Consider the following 22,364-nt stretch of genomic DNA (forward strand, 5'->3'; position numbering starts at 1 on the left):
TAATGCAGCCAACCTCTTTCTTAACTGCAGTCCTCCCTTTCCTTTGAAAACCAGCTTCTTTGGTTGAGACAGGTCTGGTGTCTAGGACTAACCTGTAGCTGAATCCTATCTTATTTTTAAACACAACTTCTCAAGTGACTTGAGTAAGAGGAACAGTAAATGATGACTCACGAGTGAGTGACGGTAACTCTGCAGAGGCCAAATAAAATGTGTTAGGTTAATCTAGATAAAGAAGAAGAAGAAGAAACTAAGCGCCCAATCTTAGATGAACTTGGGACACTAAAAATTTTAATGCAGCTGTTGAACTGTACCTCCTTAACAAAATACTCCACCATCTATATCCCTTCAACGTTTTCTTGTGCTTTCATATGTCTTCTGCCTAGCTCCAGTTTCTGTGCCAGATTTAGCTGATGATGGGATTCACTGTGAGCCTCTGCATTTTAACAAGGTGCAAGCTCCTCTCTCTTGCTGAATGCAAACTCTAGTTTGGTTGATATGGTCAGTCATGAAGGCAAAGCTACCTGGTAAGCTGTCACCGTCAAACACTGGCTGCAGACACGTGGTGCAGGCAGCGACTGTCAGTGGGTGAGCGTGGGTAGGTCGCTCTGTAACACCCCGCTGACACCAGTGAGGCACCAGTGAAGGGGAGATGCTTCAGCCAGCCATTCCTATACCGCCGCTTCAGCTTCGTCGGCATCTTCAAACTTGGGCCTTCACAGGAATGACATCCTGCTAATCATATACTAAATAAAGGACAGGGGCCTTGATTTAAAAGTTTTTTTAAAAAGTCTTCATGGTTCTATAAGAGGAATGATGATTTGATTATCTGGAGTTATTGCTTTCCTATATATTGTGAATGCCTAACTGAAGAAATTTTATGTTGTATATTGCAGCAGGCTGGTAGAATAGAAATGGGCAGGTACCATAAGTCAGCTTTGTACAGCAAAGGTTGAGGGGAGATAGGATTTACTGATCTTTTCAGAAAGGCTAAAGAATAATGATGATGTGCTAGCACCTTATTAATGATGAATAAATTAAAATTGAAATTGGAAGAAAGAATCTAGCCAGCAGAAAAGGAAAGGTCTGGATTACCTCACCAATGGGAGGGGAAAGGGGCTTAAAACTGGCTTATAATAGAGCTGGGCAGTCTATGGAATGAATTTTTGATAGTCTTGGCATTAAAAACTAAAGCTTTTTCTTAGGGGAGGTAGGTGTCAGACTTCTGTCTTCATGAGGGGTGAGGTTTGTTGGTTGGTCTCATATTTTAATAAACCCAAAGTTGCAGATTCTGCAGATATCTATGGACAGGAGGATCCTTTGTTTTCCACTCAAGATGCACAACTGCAAGTCTTGGTTGTTTTTTTTCCACTTTCTTTGTGCATTGCTGTAAGATACTGGCAGCTGGATACAGGAGCAATGGGGAATGTGCCCTAATGCTTTTGCTAGTATTGAGAGGTCTCAGGCACTGGGGTGTCATACCCTTGTGTAGCAAAAGGACTGGGTGCAATAGATGTTTCCTTTGAGCCCTGGGCTCCATTGGGCAGAGGATCCCAGCTGTCAAGGGTGTTCATATTCCAGGGAGCTACCTACTTTTGAGGAATGTTACTGAGAACATTTAACGTTTTTAGAGTAAAGGCTGGCACCTTAAGTGTAATAGGGCAGTATCCAGACAGCCTGTAGAAACACAGAGCACCAAAGTAACCTAGTAACTTGAATTACAAGCACACTGTTTACATGCTGTGCATTATCTGCAGCTCCTTTTATAACCAGTATTTTTAGTCCCCCCAGAAAATACACGGTTGTGAATTTGTCAGGTTAATGTTCTTATGAAGAGCTTAAATGAAGAAAAATACAGCACCACAGTTATTAAGCGTAGTGAGTCATTCTGAATAAAATAACAGGTTATTTCTGCAAGTTTAATCCCGCAGAACTTCCACTGACAACAGCAGATATTTTGCAGAAGTAACATTTAGCTTTCCACCCATTTGTTCATACATTTTAGAACCATTTTTGTCTTGTGTGTGCATATTTATTAAAGTTATAATCTTTTACTTTAATATACATTTAATATTCACGTTTTAAAAACTGAAGTAGTATGTTTCTTTTGTGAGAAGTACTTGCCCCTGAGTTTTTCTTCTCTGACAGCAGTTTCTACATCTCCCATTTTTTTTTTCAATATTACTATTTCTTCAAGTAGTTTTTTTGATCTGTTCAAAACCAATCTCATCACTTCATACAATGTAGAATATTCCCATCTAGTCTCTTTCAGTGTAAATTTTGAAATGTCACATGCTTTTTGAAATGAAGGTATCATTGTTGTAGAGCCTGCTGTTACAGTACACCTTTGTGGTGGATGTGGCATCTGTATAGTGTTCGAAATCTAGAATTTAATCATTCAGGTTTCTGAGTTTTGTGTTTTGTTGAAAATTTTATTTTCTAACCCACATGACTGGAATTAACTTCCTAAGCATAAAGTAGAAATAAACCCGGAGTTTAAACTTTAAACTTCAAAGTTAGCATGTATTTGTGTCTGTGGCCCTTCTTTGCACACAGACATCTCAAGTGTCTAGTAGAAGTTAATCATGGCATATGAAAGCATGTTTCTGATTTTCTCGTAGTATAGTGAACAGAGAACTGGAATGAAGGTCTCTGGGAAAGGAAAGAAAGTAGAGGAAAGTTGAGGAAAGAAGAATAAAAGGGATGAGGGGAAAAGCAAAAATAAGAGGAAAAGAGAAAAATGAAGGAAAAAAGAGAATTTAAGTAGTCCTTCAATAAGAGTATGTCATCCACTTGGAGATGGTGAATCTGTCTGTATGTTACCGAACGATTTATTAGCATAATTTAAAAAGTTAAGAAATAGTCCTTTATTCACAGTACATGGATGGATGGTTGTACCTGTCTAGTGAAATACAGGAACAGAAATCTCTCCAGTGATTATGAGCTTCAGGAACAAGGCTTTTATTGCTCACAGAATAGCTTAGGTTTGACAGAACTTCTGGCAGTCATCTTGTTCAACTCTGCCTTCAAAGCATGTCCGACAAGACCAGATTGCTTAGGGCTGTGTCCCCATGCTGTATCTCTGAGGGTGGAGATTCTGGCTCTGGGCAGCGTGGCATGGTACCGGACCATCATTACACCCAGCTGGACTTGCTCCACTATATAAATGCCTTTCTTGAAGCAAGGGGCCCAGAAGTGGACACAAAGATCCAGGTTCAGGCTCAGAACTGGCCTGGTAACTGCATGTCTGATGATGCAGCCCTGTATGTGACTGACCTTTCCTGCAAGGGCAAACTGCTGATTAATATTCAAAGGGCTCTCCAGCTCCTTAACTGCAAATCTGTTTTCTAGCCAGTCTATACCATTTCACAGGGTTATTCCAACCCTGGTATAAGACTCTGCAGTTGCTTTTGTTGAACTCCGTAAGGTTCCTGTCAGCCCGTTTCTCTAACCCATTAAAGAACACCTGAGTATGGCCCTGCTTTCCAAAATATTGACTGCTTCCTCCAATTTGATGTCATTCACCAACTTGCTGAGAGTGCACTCCGTCCCATCATCCAGGTGGTTAATAAAGACATAAACAGTGTTGGCCCCAGTGTGGATCGCTGAGGGGAGCTGCTGGTAATTGGGTGCCACTTAGACCTTGTACTGCTGGTCAGAACCCTTTGAGTCTGGCTGTGCAGCCAGTTTCCCTCAACTCTACTTAGCAGGTCCATAGCTCACCAGTTTTTCTTCAAGGACACAAGAGGAGACCGAGTCAAAGGCCATCCTGAAGTCAGAGCTTTCTCTGCCTTCATCATTCTCTGCCTTCCCCTCCCTTGTCCACTGTGCCAGAGTTGCCCTTGATAAATCCATATGGGATACTAGTAATCGCCTTGTCTCTCAAGTGGTTGGCAATAGCTTTGAGGAGGTTTGCTGTATAACATTCCCAGGGACAGAAGTGAGGCTTATGGCTACCTGAATCTTCTTCTTGCCCTCCTTGAAGATACGTGTGACATTTTCATTTTTCCAGTCATCAGGAACCTGCTCTGTTCATTGTGATGTTTCAGTGATAGTAACATCTGTCATTTCCCTCAGCACCTTGAGGTACATCCCACCTGGTCCTCTTGGCTCCTGTATGGCCAGTTGGGCTCAAGAACTTCCTAACTGTCTTCCTTTAAAGCAGGTGTTGCTCCAGTCCCACAGGAGGCTCAGGGACCTGGGAGGCCTGAGGGCAAAACTGATCAGTGAAAACTGAGGCAAAAAAGGTCTCAAGTACCTTGGCTTTTTTCATGTTCTTTGTCACTAGATCCCTTTTTCCACCAGGCAGTGGATCCACGTTTTCCTTAGCCATCCTTTTATTGTCTCTTACGGTCAATCATATTCTAGTATTGTCAGGTGGTTCATTTCTCCAACGGGCCCACTGTAGGTAAGCAGCAGCTCATACAGATATTCAGAAACAAGGCACGAGTAATGTATAGAAAATTCTGAAGGCAACAGAAAAGATTAATTGAATACTTCAAAGTAAAAGTACAGAATTATATCCTGAAACTTGAGGGCGAAAGTTTCCAATTAATTGGAAGAAATTTTCACACAGTGGAATCACGTGTAAAAATTACTTTTACCATTGCAATAGTCTCTGTTGACCTCAGTGGTGAATATTAACATTGAAGGAACCTTTCAACCTTCTCTAATCCCTTTTTAAAATGCACTTGCAGACATGGGAAATTCCTTTTTGTCCTTTCCCATCTTATGACTGAGTGCACTCTTGCATGTGAAATCTCTGTGTCTGAGTGACTATTTGTCACAGGAGGAATAAAAACTGGAAAGCATGCCACAATGTCTGTACTCTTTAAGGTCATTTGAGAAGAGTAGAAGGAAATAACTTAAAATTACTTTTCGAAGAAGGGGAAGGATTTTTTACTTTATTTTTCTTTTTCACTTATAAAACCTGATTTACTTCAGTGAATATTGTCTGCATTGGAAGCACTTCTGATGAAGAATCATTTTTGTGTGTGGCACGCTTATAGCTGTGCCTATCAACTCCTACAACTTAATTTGAATTTATTTTATGAATGTGTTGTGTGTGTTTATGCAGGTGGTTTTTGTTTATATGAAAAAAATTATATGCAAAATTGAACATTTTTCAGTAGTTCTGAGTGAGCGTTCTGTATACATGCAAGTGCATCTGACTGTGTGTTAAACAGCTGGTACTAAAAATGTTTCTATAAGTAAACTGCATTTAAGTCCTCAAAGAGGAAGCTTTTCAGCAATCTGAACTTTACGTATAATAAACAAAATAGTAACAAAATGCACTTAAGCCACAGCCCTTTAAATGAGTAAAAATAATATTTGAAGGGTTTTTTTCATAGCTGTGGCTGTTGCATTTGGCAGTTATTCAGGAAATGTTAGTTCTAATATTCAGACCATCATTTCACATAGTACTTATTCCTATCGGTAGTTCCCCCAAAAAAGAAATGTGTTTTTGAGTGAACACTTCGTGTTACTTAGGCCCTGGTTTGTGCTATTTGCAGAATTCCTGCTGTGTATAATAAGATGCCCTTCATGTAAAGGCCTGTGGAAACTGCAACTATTGGAATTTTTGATAAGCTGGTGAGCAGTGAAATATCATCCCGTGCAGCATCCTGTGCCTGTCAGGCACAAGAGAGCACAGAACCATGGGCAAGACCTCAGCTGGGGCAGACATGCCCTTTGCTGGTTGCCTCCCCTGCCTGCTGCCTCCAGCTTGCTGCCTGGAGGTCACCACCATGACAAATCCACCATGGAGCAGGTTGTCCCTACCTGAGGTGACCTTTTTTCTTCCCCTTCTCCATCCTAGGAAGTATTTTTCTTCTAGAATTTCCCATATCCATGCCTTTGGCATTGATTCTTCTGTGGCCTCTCCTGTTGTCTTTAATACATAGTTTGTTTTTCAGGGTGTTTTATCTTGAGGAAGACAGGCTTGGTATGTGGATGAATCACACTAGTTTATGTTCACAAGTTCAGTCTAGGTACCTGGTCATTATAAAAGGTGCTTGAGTCTCAAATTAGACGCAACCGTTTCCAATGAGTGTTTAGAAACTTAATAAATGTCTTGTGCTGTGATTAAGGTGAGGACCCTAAAGAAAGTTATCTGCAGGGCCATGGAGCCCACTGACAAGGGGAAGTCAAATCTAGCTGCCAACATTCCCATCTTAAATACTGCAGTCTGTTGGTGATCTGCTAACACCTTATGCCTGGGTAAATACTAGGAGCTTAACTTCATAAGTGAAGTGGTTTCCATACCAAAGGTAAAATCCTTACCATTTGTCCATTTGAATCAAAGAGGTTTCATTCTGATGTGGGAGACTACTGCTGATCTTTTTCTGTGCTACATTTTATGGGAACAGTCTGCTATTAGACTAAGAATTTGCTTTCTCTGCTGTGTCCAGTCCTAAATGTGTGGAAATAAGATACATTTTGCCACCTGTTCTTATTATTTGCTAAAGAATCTATTATCCTGAATGCTGCAAGTTATCTAATCATTGGTTCCCAAGGAATACCTTTGTTTTTCCAAGTTTGTATTAGATTTTAATTGTTAAGTACTTCAGATTAATTGCATCTGATTGTTCTACACTACTGCTGCTGGTATCATTCTTGTTAACCCTCTGTATCTTTCTTTTTGCAGCTTGGGTCCTGTGTTTGCACTGTTTGTACCATTTTATTCCTCCATTCCAAGAGTGCAGGTTGCACAAGTATTTGGCCACTTTCCTATCACAAACAAGACACTGGTCTACATACTGGGTTTACAGGTATGGTATGTACTTGCATGTTCATTTTTTAATGAATTGCTGCAGTAGCAGTTACTATTTTTGTATGTTCATCTATGAATTTTGATGCTTCCATGTGTATGATTACACATATGCTTAGGTAGGGATTGTCAAATCAATTAGAACATTGAAAAACATTTTGCTAGGATGTGCTTCTAGGTGCTGAAATGGTGGACGAGTGATCTGTTCTTCTGTTGTCTTTCGTCTTGTTTGGCTTGCCCAGGAAAATAGATAGTTCTACAATTATTTTTTTTTATTTTGGTCAACAAAATGAACTAGATGCAAATAAATGAGAACAGAACTTGATCCTAAGATACAGGTATCTTTCACCTTTCTAATATGCTTCTGTTCTTGGTTTTGTTTATTTTCCCTTTGTCTGCCAGAGCTCAAACAAAGCTATAAAATATTCTTCTATGGTAAGACTGTTGGTAAATAAGATTGTCACTAAATTCCACTTTTATATAAATTAAAATTACTTGCATATCAAGCATTACCATGTGACAGGTAATGTAAAATAGCGCGATGTAGGGCACCATAATATCATGTAGTATTATGTTAGATTAGAGTGGAAAAATACAGGTGCTTGGTACAGAAATGCACTAGTTGTTTGAAAACAATAACAACAAAAAAACCCCAGCAGCCTAGAAATGAATGGACACACATGTCACAACCTGAATTATGAAACAGGAGATGTGCAAGCTTATGAGAAATTATACTCATTTTTATATATTCCAGGGACTCAAAAATAGCTCTGGCACTAGGCACGGAAAGCACCATAGCTGTGTGAGGTGTGGTAGAGTATTTTAGAATGAATGGTCAGTTTCAGAATATTGAGTCTTCTCAGCGTGAAGGGTTCATTCATCCCTCTTGCTGTTCAGCCCTTGGATTCCTTCAGTTTCTGCTCCAGCATCTTGTTTTCTTGATCTTTCCATAATCTTGTTTCCTCTCTTCTGAACCCACCAACACTCTGCTCGGCGCTGTCTCCTGGCTGGACCTGTCCCCGCTGCCTACAGAACGGTTGCTGCCGTCACACAGAGGCTGAGGGGGAAATCATTTGCCTGCTCCTCATTTGTAAACTCTGCCCTTATCTAAAGTCACTCTGTAGTCAGAAGGCTCGAGGGAAGGTGTTCTCATGATTCAGTCAGCATCATGCAGAACTCTTTTAGTAACCAGTATTGGTCTGATTTTCAGCCCATTTCTCCAGTTGGTAATAACCTTCTCCAGGTCATTAATCACATGCTTTACTCGAAACGATGGGCTGCCCTGTTAGCTTATCAGCAATTTTTTAGAAATTCACTGGGACCTGTTTCTGTGATTTCATGTGGACAAATGTGCTACTGGGTGAGAACTTTATTTCTTTCATTTTGATGCTCATGCTTAGTCTCTTGGTGACTGCACGTCTGAGAGCTTCACTTGCACTGCCTGACATGCTTGGAACTCTTCTCCTGTTGCTGCTGAGTCATTTCCTTTACTTCAGTCCATCTTTCAGACTTGTTTTTCTGTGCAGCCTATAACTGACATCCGGTTATACTTGGTATGCTATAGGAAAATAAAATGTATTGTTCTATAGAAGGAGAACAATTGTTGGAGCCGTGTGTTTTTCCACTTCTGCTACTTATGGAATACATATTTTTTTAATGTTAGACTGAATTTTCACAGAGGTGAATGTCTGACTTCTCCTGTTATCATGAGAAGTACATAGCCTATATAATATTGCAACACAGTGTTTCAGGCAACAGCAGCTGTGTAAAATTACAATTTTAAATCACTGCTCTTGTCTTCTAGCTCTTAACCTCTGGTTCCTACATCTGGATTTTAGCCGTAAGTGGATTGGTAAGTCTTACTGTTTTAAAAATCATATATTGCTGCATATTTGCACTCAAAAAGAACAGAAATTATTGAGTTTTATATTTTTATTTTTTGACGGTAAGTCTTTGACTTCCAGAGTTCTAAAGAACTAGCTGGCTGGTGATAAACTGGCACACCACAAAAGAATTGGGTAATATTTGCAGGATTCCACTGCTCTCTGGACTCCTAAAATTAATTTTTCTTCCATGGATATAGCTGTGGACCCACAAATTTCAATGAGACTATCAAGGAAATGGTACAAATGTTTTCAACAACTTTGCTGTGAGGATCTTGCATATTTTGTAGCTCTCCTAGGACATCTGCAGTACAGCTGTTTCTCACTATGGTCACAACAGTACAGGTGCAAAATTACTTTCTTCACACCAGTCAGATAAAGTCGTCATGATCTGTCTTTTTCCTTTCTGATTCTGTTCTTAGTGGTAAGGCACTTAGTGCTACACCAGGTTGTACTCAATCTTCCAGACTGTTAGATACTGATAAGCTGCTTCTCAAATTTTACAGACTTAGAAATTAAGAGCGCAGGCACTGATTTCTTGGCCCAAAATACTGTCTGCTTTTCAAACAGTGAAAGTGCCATCTCTTCCAGAGAAGCTCATTATTAAGTTGGTGCAATCTTTAGAAGAACTTAAATTGTGCTCTTGCTATTTAGTACCTAATAATTTAAAGTGAGATCAGAGTGAAATGCCTGTGGACATGTCACATATTGCTGCTATAACTCAGTAGTTTGGTCTCTTACCATTTGCATTGACTATTCCAAAATACTCTGTGAGCTCACAGGATAACCAGCAGGAAATGAAGTCTGTTCAGCAGTTTGGTCTGACAGTAAATATTGATAAAAACAGTGCAACTAACAAATGAGACTTTCTCTCTCCTGGAGATCAGGCCAAGCCCCTGTGCCCCCCTAAAGTTCTGACTTCTTCCAAACACACTGCCCTTCCTGTTACTCTTCTGGCTCTTTTAATAGCCTTTCCTTTCGAACAGGTGTTCACCAGAGAGGGAAGGAAGGGAAAGGAAAGAAGAGGAAAGGCATTTTAACTCTCTCTTTCCTGGTGGCAGGAGCTGTATGTATACCTAGTATACAGACTTACAAAAAAGGCTCTTTTGTTTTTTATGATACGTTATGCATTTCTTCTTTTAATTCTCCTTTAATGTGCAGTTTTATTCAGCTGTATAATGCAACTTCCTTAGAATTCTTTTTCATAAATGACCTGGTTTTTTAATTGCAGGTTGACAGTATGTTTTACATAGCTGTAAGTCCATACGAATAAATTGATAGCTCTCTGTGTCACGGGAAGGCTTAAAAAAACCCAAAAATTTCATATTGCTTCGGTCAGCATCAATTGTCATCATCAATGATGATGTGTTTTCAGTACTATTTTTTTTCTGCAGCAAGTGGAGATCTACACTCTACCATTTTGTAATAAGTGCTGTGATTTGGGAAGATGCTCATGTTATGAATTTCAGCCATTTTTTGCACAGCATATCTGTCACACTTCTGTGGATAAGAAGTCTTTTTTTCTCCTCTGTTAGAAGTGATAGTTTGGTGTCTTTTGAGAAAACTCGATAACAAAGTAAGTTTTCACAGTATATCAAATAATCTGAAGAGGGATATGAAACACTATAAAGTCACCATTTAGCACTACAAGTGTATTTATCTGATGACATATGTATATATCTACAATTACAGAAATATGTAGGTTGTCAAATCAATGTTAAGTCTTCCCAGCAACCTATATATTTTTGTAATTCTTACTGCTCTTGACATTTTCTAACATACTACATCTTTGTTGAATTAGATTTTCGTGTATTTGTACAAAAAGGGTGTGTAAATGCATGAACACCAAGTTGGCTAGATGTAATATTTAGTCACTAGTTCATTGCCTGTTAGACACTCCACTGTCTGTATTTTTAGCTCTAAAGATCACTTAGACACTCATATGATTGTATGTGATGCTGTTCTGCAATTCAGCTTGTGTGAGTTATTAAAGAGGATGGTGCAAGCACAATTTCTAAATTGTTGTCACTTTCCACTTTCTCTTCACCATATTCCTGGTTTTGGATTATTAAAAGTCTCACAATTTATATTTTAATGTGAAATGGACTCTCTCAGATTAAACAGGATCTGACTTTCCAGGTACAAGATGTAGCACTGGAGATCGATTTCTCTGTTCCTCCATGCTGGTGCTGTTAGACTTCCTTGTGAATTCCAGGCATGTTGCAGAGCAACTGGGCATTGTACTGCCTTGAGTTCTTGTCTTCAGTGGCTTTGAGCAATGTGGTTCTTACAGAAATGTGTTTGTGTGTGTGTATAAGTCTATGTATGCAGGTAGGCTTTGATGTAACGTGCTGGTGATAGGGAATTTTAGACTATTCGTAGTTGGACACTGGATGTTTTTCAGTCACTGAGATTACGGCATGTGATTCATTATTGGAATACAAAAGATCTAGTGTGTCTTATCTTTGCATTACATATATCTTTCTAGTTCTCTAATTTTGAATCAACATAGGAATACACTCCTAAAGGAAGCTGCTTTACTCTCTAGTGGAAACTGGACTACCTCTCAATTATAGTTCTTTTGGTATGTCAGTATGGGCTTGGTAATTTCAGTTGCTGGTATGTTATGTAAAACATGCTGGTTTAATTCATGATGCTTATTTACAAAAAAAAAGGGAGAATTCAAGAAGTAAACTGTAAACAAATTCACAAATCTGATGTGATCAGTAATGTGTAATGTTATTCTTATAATTTATGAGACTAATTTAGTTTCTTGTTGTCTGTTTTGCCAGGAATTTATGATACTTGGTACATAGATTCTAGATTTGTTTCTTATGGTAAAGGTTTTGTTTATGTAATCAATTTACAAAACTTATTAGAGGTGCAGCTATATCATGAAAGTCGTACAACTTATTTCCATTTGAATTTAAGCCAGAAATTCTTGCAGTAGTTGCTTACAGAAGTGTTTTCATATAATGCAGATTAGAAACAGTTTCCCTACTATTTTTTTTCTTTCAAACAGTCAAAACACCTTAGAAAATGGTTCGCACTTGAACATGTCATTGGCCATAAGAACCCATCTTCTCTTGCTTTTTTCCCCCCTTTAAAGTCTCTTGAGCTCTCACCTTTTATTTCTCGTTGCTATACTCTTGCAGGATTGAGATTTGAGGGACACGTCAAGGCTCACACAGTCATAGCTACATCATACCTGCTTCAAGAAGTAAGCTCAAGTTGGTGCCAGCAGAGGAGATATGTCTGATGGGACATGCAGTTCACTCATTAGTGTGAGGTTGTCATCACACAGATCACATGGCAGGGTTTCTGCTAGCCATGTAGCTGCAGCTGTGTTTCTTAGGGAAGAGGTATCCTTCAGGCCATTTAGGTGATTCTGAGTGTTGTAGCCTCTTTCTTCCTATCTAGTGTCATTTCTTTCTTTGTTTGCAAGGTAACCTGCATTGCATAAAATTCAAAATTTGGAATGCCACAAGTCTTCTGTGAACTGCGTTGAATTTGAGTAGAGTTCAGTTCAAACCTCAGGAAACTGAAAGTGTCTTAACCTTACAAATGCTGAAGTTTATAAAACAGTTTAGTTGGCAGATTTCACTAAGCCAAATGCACCAGCCTTCTGCATTGTTTCTGTGCTACACTGTGATTTCCTTCTCTCAGGTTAGAGGTAGGGTTGTGCTTTTTATACTTTCGACACTGGAAAACGCTAGAGTAATCTGTAATTTAAAGCAGGTATTTTAAAGGCATCAGGTTATGATAGAAAGTTCAGACAGTGTTGAGTGCTTGGTTTTAATTCAGTTCTGATTTTTCAGTGCTGTAGTTCTTATTCATAACTTTGAAGTTGCTAACTTAGTTTTATATAGATGAGAGTCATCTGTTGTGAAACACTTCTGAGCCTACTTTGGATTGTTTTGAGTTCAGTTTGTTAAGAACTTTATTCATCATTATTCATTCAGCCGAGGTGTTTTTCTAGTACATTCCTGTCCTTTAGGATAGGCGTTTAGAGGATAAGATGTGATTGGTCTGGCGAGCAAAATATTTAAAACAGACTTAAATTTTTTTAAGTTCTTGCCTTAAAGATAATATTATGTAGTTAATATCTAATCAGATCTAAGAAACTTGAGTTGTGATTTCTGAGTATTTGACATCATTGATTCTACAGTGTAACTATCAGGAGTATTGCGTGTATCTGTGAGACTGCTCACTTAGTAAAAATTCTGCCTATGCTCTAGTACTTTCCTAAATAAAAACATATCTTTCATATGTAACCCATGTGATACCCCTTTGCTGATAGAACTGCCCACCAAAGTACTAAGGCAGTTCACAGACTCACTGAGATTGTCATCTGGTCCAGTCTCCCTGCTCAGGCAGGACCACCTAAAGATAGTTGCCCAGGATCGTGTCCAGTCAGCTTTTGACTATGTCCAAGGATGGAGACTCCACCAGCTCCCCTGCCAGTGCTCAATCACCTTCACAGTGAAGAATTGTTTTGTGATGTTCAGAGGGAACCTCCTGTGGTTTTGTTTTGCCCGTTGCCTCTGGTCCTGTCACTGGGCACCACTGAGAAAAGCCTGGCTCCCTCCTTTTCATTCTCCCCCTTCCGGGATGTATATACTCCCATAAAATCCCCCCAAGCTGTCTCTTTTCCAGGCCAGACAGCCACACTTCTCTCAGCCTCTCCTCATGTGAAAGATGCTGCAGTCCCTTCATCATCTTCTTGGCCTTGCGCTAGACTTGCTCCACCAAGTCCATGTCTTTCCTGTGCCAGGGAGTGCAGAACTGGACACGGTATTCCAGGTGCAGCCTCACCAGTGCTGAGACAAGAGGGAGGATTGCTTCTTTCACCTGCTGGCAGCACAGTTCGGGAGGCTCAGCACAGAGATTGTGCAGTGCATAGCCTGACGTAAGAAATGGAAAAGCAATAGAATAACAAAGATGAGGGAATGAAAAGGAAGCATTGCCTGTTTGTCTGTCTCCTAACTTTAGGACAGGTGCAGGTATTCATATGTAAGCTAACAGATGTGCTGAATCCCCCCCAAAACTAACCTGAGGTATCTGCACGTGAACAATGGTCAATATTCAGTTGAGTTACTGTAGAAGACTTAGTTTGAGATGAGGGTCTCTCATCTCAGAACAATGTAGTTCTACTGACTGTATTGACTTAATCTCCTGTGTGGTGGAAACTTAGACACCTTCCTCACGTCTAGTTGGCTACATGTAAACACATGACAACTAACGAAGCTGCCAACACTTACTCCTGCATCACTTCATAGAATCATAGAATGGTTTGGATTGAAAGGGACCTTTCAAGGTCATCTAGTCCAACCCCTTGTCTATTTAAAGCATCTGAGAAGAAAAGTATTTGATTCATTTGGCATATAGGGGATGTTACTGTGGAAGTGGGGTTGTAATTGTTTGGTAAGGAGGCAGATGCTTCCAATTCTGGAAGAATGAGCAAGTTGTGGGAAAGGAGGGGAGAAGGTAGTAATGGTAGTCTCTGTCCATGACAGATCCTATAGAAAAATGGATTTTTAGTTTTCAGTGTGTATTTCACTAATAAGTTTTCAGTCTCTCTGTCAGATCTGAGGAAGGGTTTGTGCGCCCAAAATCTGGTCTACTTGGTGAACTGTGCCGGCTGGTTCAGTAAGAGTTAGGTTGCTTCTGTCAAGGCTTTATACACCATCATGGCTGCAATGTTACTGTTGCTTAGAGAGGGAGTCTGTGAGAGTAATTCAGCTGCATGTGTACTTTGGAGACATCTGCCATAGGATGAGTCACATCTTAACAGTGCCTGTTTCTCTCTGTTGACTATGAAACCAGTTCTAAACAACCAGCTCATAAGTAGGCTTTTAAATTACAGGTGTCTGCGTTGGAGCAGATAAATCCAATCGTGGTCGTCTTTTGGTTAATAATATGATTATGATCATCTGCAGAACTCTAGCAGAGATGAGTTCCCAAGGGAATCTATCATTAGGTCACAAGTAGAAGTTAAGAATAAATGTACTGTGCTGAAATGTCAGTACAGTCATGCTTACACATACACAGAGAATGACTGAGATCTCGCAGTGATTGGACCTGACCCCTGAAGACGGGACAGATGGACTCCGAAGAAAACAAATTCAAGATAGCTGGGAAAATTATAAGGCTAGTCAACTGGGAAGGAAATCAAAAAGAATTAGGTTTTTGTTATTATAATCTTATTTTTCTGTCAAGCTGGGTATTGCAAAAGCTGGTTATACTCATAGTAACTATTTCCGCAAAGACAATGCAGAAAAAAAAAAGTTCTGCTCCAGTTACGTTACAGTTTATAACTACAAGTTGAAAACACGTGTAGTGGTTTTATTTGTTGGGTGGTTTTCACACAATCTGTCTTGTTTTGATAAATGCGTTTCTCTAATCAAAGTAAACACATAATCTCAACACAAACTTTAACCCCTTGTTTTGATTCTAGTTCTACAGAATTTAGAATATGCTAAAGATAAATCAGATAAAATAGGTTTTAAAACGTCACTTCACATTAAGAGTACATTTTCTTTCAATTTATTGATACCTAAAGATAGCAAAGTCTCAAATACATATGATGAATATGTTTAAATTATTCAGAACAAAATAATTGTGTATTTGCTGTCAAGTTCTAATCATTACGCTAAATAATTTTTAACATAATTTTCTACACCAATCTGCTGACTGCTTTTTCTGTTTGATTTCCTTTTCTTAGTGTTAATCAAATACAGTGAATTTAAGTATCTCTGTAGCAAAGATATGTGTTTTTTTCATGTAAAAATACTGGAGAGCTTCCATGTTCAGTTTACCTGATATAAAAAGAAAACTACAGCTACTTCCTTCTTTTAAAAGTGTACAGCTTTGGAGGGACATGAGAGAAGGGGAAGTTGGGCTTTATGGAGGGGTGGGAAGAGGTTGGGAAACTTCATGTGAAGGACTAGTAATAAGATGTGATGTTAACAAACTGAAAATAAACGTAAGCACACTTTGCTGCAGCATGCCAGACAGTTCCCTCTATTTCCCATTGTGCCTTGGTCGATACAGTGGGTGAGGCTGTAGCTTATGATGGTGTGACTAACAGAAGACAACTAAGATGCCTTTTATGTTGCCAGCCAAAATTTCTCCATTCTCACATTGTGAACTTAACTGCAACATCTTTCTGTGGTGACTTTCCACAGCTTAAAATACTCTGGAGGCTTATCTGGTTTTGGGAAGCAACCCTTTAATCTGATGTACAGTGCTGAATTTGGGATATAATGAGGTCATCTTATCTTCATTGAATAAATTAATTCAGTTTACTGTCTTAAACACTAGAAATTCACTACATACCTGTAACAAAAATGCTTTAAAAAGTTACTTTATACTTCTTCAAAGCTTGGGGTTTTTTTTAAATGATATATATCAAGTTCTGCATATGAACTAGCTGAAGAGGAAGTTCTTTGGAAATATTTGACATTAAGATGAGTGTATGACACTAAACCAGACTGAATCATGAGACTTACTTTAACGACAGATGCCTCCACTCTGGTTTTATTGGAAATATGCAGATAGATATCTCTTCCTCACTAGATGAAACTTCTTGAAAATTTGTTGAAACTGAGCACAGCATTTAATAGCTTTATAATTGGAGTAGTAAATCAAGAGAGAGAGGAAGGGGAATGACACCGACTGAAATCCTAGTAGATATGGAGATAACAAGGTGTTTTGCCAGCATACATTTGGTGCTCTTCACCGAGTCTGCCCTTGGATCTGCTCATCCTTGTGAAGAACCTCAGTCTCACATGATTGCTCTGAACAGTTGCAGGTCTGCAGTAAGCTTCCTGGCAATTGTATGTATTAGGTATAATTCTCTTTTGCTAGTCTCACACAGTTTTGTCTTGTTCCTTTACCAAGTGCTTTTCATTTAGATTTTGCTGTGAACTTAATATATTGTCAGACTTCTTGACTTCCTGCTCTATGAGCACAAAAGTCCACAGATTTCGGTTATGCAATGAGTTTCTGACTCAGGGAGGACAAGGAGGGGTTAAGACACTAGTGAGGCAACAAGGAGAAGAAGACAGACAGCCCACTGCAACTGGTGCGGTGTCTATAGACCAGGCATACTGCTCCAACAAGCTCAGTAAAGCTGGGAAGGCAGGTAGGAGCCCTGGGTGTGAGTCTCACACACAGTGCTTAGTGCCATTCTCCATTTTAGCAGTGTCCATAAATTTTTAGCCTTATAAAGCCTTTTCTTCTGATTAAATGCTCTGACATGACTTGCTCTCTACAACTACCTGAAAAGAGGTTGTAACAAAGTGGGTGTCAGTCTTTTTTTCCAAAATAGGACAAGAGGACGAGTTGTGCCAGGGGAGGTTTAGGTTGGATATTAGGAAAAATTTTTTCACTGCAAGGGTTGTAAAGCCCTGGAATAGGCTGCCCAGGAAAGAGGCTGGGTCACCATCCCTGGAGGTATTTAAAAGACCTGTAGACATGACACTTAACAACAAGGTTTAGGGGTGGGCTTGGCAGTGTTAGGTTTACAGTTGGACTCAATGGTCTTAAGGGTCTTCTCCAGTCTAAATGATTCTATGATTTTATGACTAGGCATCTCTACATAGAAATATGTGAGAATGCTTTTACTGATGAGGCTACTAGTTGGTGTTTGCAAGACACTTTCCCATCTGAGACAAACAAGTCCTAAAGTACTGACACTAAAGACATGCTACTGCTATCTATTTGCTGTATTTTCCATCTTGAGTTGATAAGAGAATGATTCTGTTTGTGGTTAATGTGTTGAGACACGTGCCAAGATTTGTCATACATTCAGGAAGATGAAGATTTTCCTATCACCACTTGCTTTGTTTTTGTTCTTGTGACTTTTTGAACCCGTTCAAGATTTTGCCCTGAAAAGATTAGAACTTAACAAAGGACTGTAGGTGATAAGAGTGAGCACACATGGGTAGCTGGGAGAGACATTTGAATGAAGTCAGGGAACGCTGATGGGATGTTGGACAAGTATTCTGAGCAGGAGCACTCTCTGTGCCTGGTTGTACCTGTGCAGCCAGGAATGCAAAATCCCTGGGACCAAAGAGGGGACCTGACTCCATAGTTTAATGATATGAGGTGAGAGGAAGGAAGATAATGTGTATTTCTGGTGCTGCTTGTGCACTTGCATCTAAGAAAACATCGCATTAAACGTATACATAATATGCAACCTGGTTCAGTAATTGTTGCTCCCTAAACGAGACCACCTTGGTAGCTCTGAAATCTAGGGGGTTTTGAGTGAGGAGCCTGTATACCTGACTCCCCTGAGGCCAGGTGGTTAGCTTCTGAGGGACCTTCTTGCTGAGTAGATACTTCAAGTACTACATACCAAAAGCAGATGAATTGCAGAAGTGATACGAATGTTCCCCACTTACTCTTTGGTGAGTATAGTTCTTAGTTTCCAGCTGATGTGCTCCGGTTTTGGTCATGGGCTTATAGTCACCTGGAACAGTTTCACCAAGCTGAGGAAAGAATTTCTGAGATCATGAAGAAGCTCCTGCTCCAACACCCTTTCATTCCTGGAGTCCAGTCAGAACCTTTCTTTGAATGCAGACACTTTTTATGAAAGTCAGCCTTCACTATGATGCCAGGGATTATGGCCTTCCTCTTATCCCGTCCCATTTACCTCCCTCCTCATAGCACAAAAAGATTGAAAGGGGTAAGGGTAACATAAACCTGTTCTTTTACATTTTAGAATGGTAGCTTGTGTTTGGTGTTACATGCAACCCTGACAGCAGTCAGAAAATGAAAGTAGAACAAAATTAAAATCAGCGCTTCCCAAAACAGCACATATTTTTCCTAAAAGTGTAGTTATCTCCCTGGATAATTAAGAATAACCTTGCAAATAATCTGAAACATATCCCCCTCCCAAAGAAAGCTGCGTTTTCCTACCTTGTCTCCCTTTGTGTATGCAGCACTGTATTGGGAACGTTTCTACAAATATCAGTAAGATAAAATAAATATCCCCATATAAATAGCCCAGCTGTGGAGTTTCTACCTTGCTTCTAGCATAACTGCATTGTTTGGGTATGATTATGTGTTTTGGGGGTTCATATCTCTTCCTGTCCCCTTCACTTTTGTCATAGCATAATTCTTGTGGCACAACAAACAAAAATAGTCACAAACACTGAAATGTGGCATAAAGCAGAATGCAGACTTGGAGTTTGTGTAAGAACTTTGTCCTTCCTGCTGCACAACTTTGTGTTCAAGTGCTAGGGTTTCATAGTGGGATTTAAAATGATGGCTGAGTGACGACTGTAGGTCATTTACAGGGAACATGGATTTCTGTGAATCTGAAATTAAATCAAACCCCAAGGCAAGCACAAGTGTGAATGCAGGGAATGAGTAGTTTTCTTCGAGGTGGGAGAAGGACATCACAAAAACTGGCTTTTTCAATATCACAGTTTTTAATGAACTGATTTTTGAATTTGGTTTTTTCTACCTAGAAGGTGGATGGGATCCTTCTGGAACAAGTCCATGCATACTCTTAGATTTAACTTCAAATCAGCTGATTTTACTTTTGTTTTTACTAGAAGGAGAAACTTGGCTGGTGGGAACAGAAGCTTTAAGGGGGTTGGTTTTTTAAAGAATATTTACAGTGCTTCAGCTTCCTCAAGGGAGACCTTAATCTTCTCAGGTCAGCATGCAGCATACCCAGACAAGTTCCTTTACTAGAACTGAAAATTTTGTTTGAGTTTTGACCTGTTTGAGAAAGGGTTGCTTGGTTTGGGCTCAAATTCTGGAGCATACAAAAAACCCCAAGCAGCTTTGTGAGTCACAGGCAATGCAGTACACAGATTTAAAAAAGTAATAGTGTGTAGTTGTGGGGAAGTTTGAGGTAGAGAAATCCCCTATTCTTTCTCTTATTCTTGACTGAGAACTGTGGGTAAATACAATAAAAAGTGCTTTAAAGAACAGAAAGACCAACTGCTATCTGCAGCTAAATAGAAAGTAAATTTGGAATATTTAAGGTTTTTTGGTTTGTTGGGTTTTTTTAACATTTCATTTTTGGTTTTAGGTTTCTGGGATTTGCTACAATAGCAGTATATTAAAAGTTCATCGAATTCTTTGTGTACCCAACTGGGTAGCAAAGATATTTTCTTGGACTCTTGAACCAATCTTCTCATCCGCGGAACCAACAAATGAAGTTCGAGTGGGAATGGGAGCAACAGTTGACATCCAGAGGCAGCAGAGAATGGAGTTGCTGGATCGTCAGATCATGATGTCTCAGGTTGCCCAAATGAGGCGGCAAAGGCAGCAGCAGGTATTGGTACATGTTCTGTGAGGATTATATTCAATTTTGGGGGTAGGGGGGGGAAACATTGGGTTCATATCTCTTTTGTGTTTCCCGTTTCTTAAAAAGAGTTTATTTTATTCTTCTCCATCAGTCTGTCGTACACTGCTGTACTGCTAATAACCATGTAAGTGTTTTATGTTGCTTTAGATGTTAAAAGTACTTCACAAGATGTAAAGAAGAATGTCAGACAATCCTGTAGGGATATCAGTAGTACTGGCACTCTTTCACCAAAAATGAGACTGAAAAGTAAAGTGATTGTCTCTCCATGGTCTTTAAGGAAGAGCCATTGTGGGAAGCTCAGAAGTCAAAGTGTTTCTGACTCTTCTGAGTATTTGTATTGTTAGCATACTTTTCAGAAAGGTTAAAAATTGTCTGCATAACTCCTTTGTTAGCAGATGTACATTGAATAAGGTTTGTTTCTTCTAAGAAAGTGCAGAAATTAAATTCTCTAACTTTCTTACAGAGGTCAACCACAGGGACTTTCCGTTTGCTGTGTTTAATGCTCTTGGCATATTTCCTTAATGAATAGAATAGCAGAGCCTTTTTATTTTCCCGGTTTTAGTCAAACCAGCAAGTGCAGATATTCACACAGCTAGTGTTGCAGGACAGTAAAACATGGCAGATGGTGTCGATGAGTTCACTTTTCCTGGTGTGCTGGATGTATGTGTTACTGCTCTATCAAATGTAGCGGACAGCACAGGCCTTCATTGCTCTGTGTGAACTTATATTGCTCACCATTTAATTGTATCCTAGAAACGTGAGGTCTTACTGAGCTTCTTGTACCTGAAACAGCTTTTTTTTCAGAGACAGAAGTTCTGGTGTTTGAGGTAGTGTGGTGCAAGTAGGTATAGTGATGTTACCGTTAGGATGTTGCTGGAATTCAAGGTGGGAGGGCATAAAGCTTTCATCAACAACTGGAGTATAAATCTTTGTTTCCAGTCCCTGGTAATATAATTCTTTTCTCCTTGATTTCTTAGTATTTCAGTCTGATGCAGTTGTTCCTCAAGTGGAAAGATCCTAATCTGCTTTTCTCTATTCCCATTAGAACATTAATCAGTTTTAACGTAAGAGCTGAATTAGAAATTATTCAATTCACGAACATTGCCATTGTAATAGAAAATGAGTCAAAAGTGTCTGTTGGGCTACAGGATGATGGGAAGAGTGCAGCCCAGTTTCTTCAGACAGGAGGAAGAAGCCATTTCCAGTTATGAAGGACAATCTTTATAGTATATCTTTAATTGCAAAAAGTAGTGAATAAGTTCAGAGTGGTAAATGATAAAAGGTGAGTTGATAAAATTTTCTTCTCATCTTCTCCTTAACTTAGACTATTAGCAGTGAAAGTGGAAAAATGTTTTCTCATGTTTGACTTCAAATAGAGTTCTTTAAAAAGGTGGAAGAGTTTAAGTAAAAAAAATGAATGTTGTTTCAACATTGTTAAGATGCTTCCCTTTACAAGTTGCCAAAATATTCTCAAGTTACCTTCATGTGTGGCCTTTAACTTGAGTGCCGCCTTTAGTTAACTGATAGTGCTACTCTGTGAAACCAGTGATCAGAAAGCAATGGGATCCATGTATGAATGTTTCAGAGAGGCTTTTCAGAAAAGATATGTCATGAAAGCTTCTGACCAGCCTCTTTTTTTAATGACTTGCTTACAGAATTTACTGGTTGTTGAGTAAATCACAAAAAGCATCATTCAAAAGTGTTGAGATGTAGTGGTAAAAATGAAAAGCAGGCTAATTTAAATCTCAGAATAATATTTAATAAATTGAAACCCATTTTCTGTATTGCTGTACTCGGACAATTATTTTTGCCCTTAGAGCCTTGGGAAGGTATAATTTGAAGACAGTGGTGTTGAACAAATCACGTTACAGATGAAATTTAGATGATAATTTTACCTGTGGGAGTGAAGCTGATGGAGAATGTAGATCTGTTTCTTGGGGAGGTGGTTTTCGTTGGTTTTTTTTTGTGAAACTGAAAATAAGAAAAGCTGTCAAGTATATATCAGTCATCAAATATGGCTTTGAATTATACTCTGGGAGAAAGCTGTGCAGATTTCTGGAGTCTCAATATGCTGTCTCTACGTATTGTGCTATAGGGGAGGTAAATGAACATTTTCTTTCCTGCTTTCTGTTTTGTTTGGAAAGGGAAGTGAACTTTTAACTTTCCTCTGTATGCTGTAGTGCAACAGTTATATTTAGCTGCCCCTTGAGAAGGTGCTCTGCCCATTCCCCCTTCTCTGTTACTCTTCATTTCATCTGTTTGAGAAAAGAAGCGAGGCATTTTCCCTGTATATTGGTAGCATTGTGGAAGGGGAACACAAGAACATGATAGGTGGCTTTAATGGTACCCCATTGTCCACACAATGTGGCAACCTCTGTTCTGGAAA

The 22,364-nt window shown here is 39.3% G+C and overlaps 1 protein-coding gene across 1 annotated transcript in view; it reads left to right on the plus strand.

The window, feature by feature from the left end:
- Positions 1-22,364, plus strand: part of UBAC2 (UBA domain containing 2) — a gene marked incomplete at its 5' end in the record, with an annotated part of 84,669 nt that overhangs the window by 48,053 nt on the left and 14,252 nt on the right. The window contains 3 exons of the mRNA XM_008948211.1: positions 6,644-6,767; positions 8,571-8,618; positions 19,700-19,945. Of these exons, the coding sequence (XP_008946459.1) occupies positions 6,644-6,767; positions 8,571-8,618; positions 19,700-19,945 (418 nt within the window). The remainder of the gene's footprint in view (positions 1-6,643; positions 6,768-8,570; positions 8,619-19,699; positions 19,946-22,364) is intronic.

Source organism: Merops nubicus, unplaced genomic scaffold (genome assembly GCF_000691845.1).
Source record: "Merops nubicus isolate BGI_N331 unplaced genomic scaffold, ASM69184v1 scaffold19129, whole genome shotgun sequence".
In the NCBI taxonomy this organism is placed as follows: Eukaryota; Metazoa; Chordata; class Aves; order Coraciiformes; family Meropidae; genus Merops; species Merops nubicus.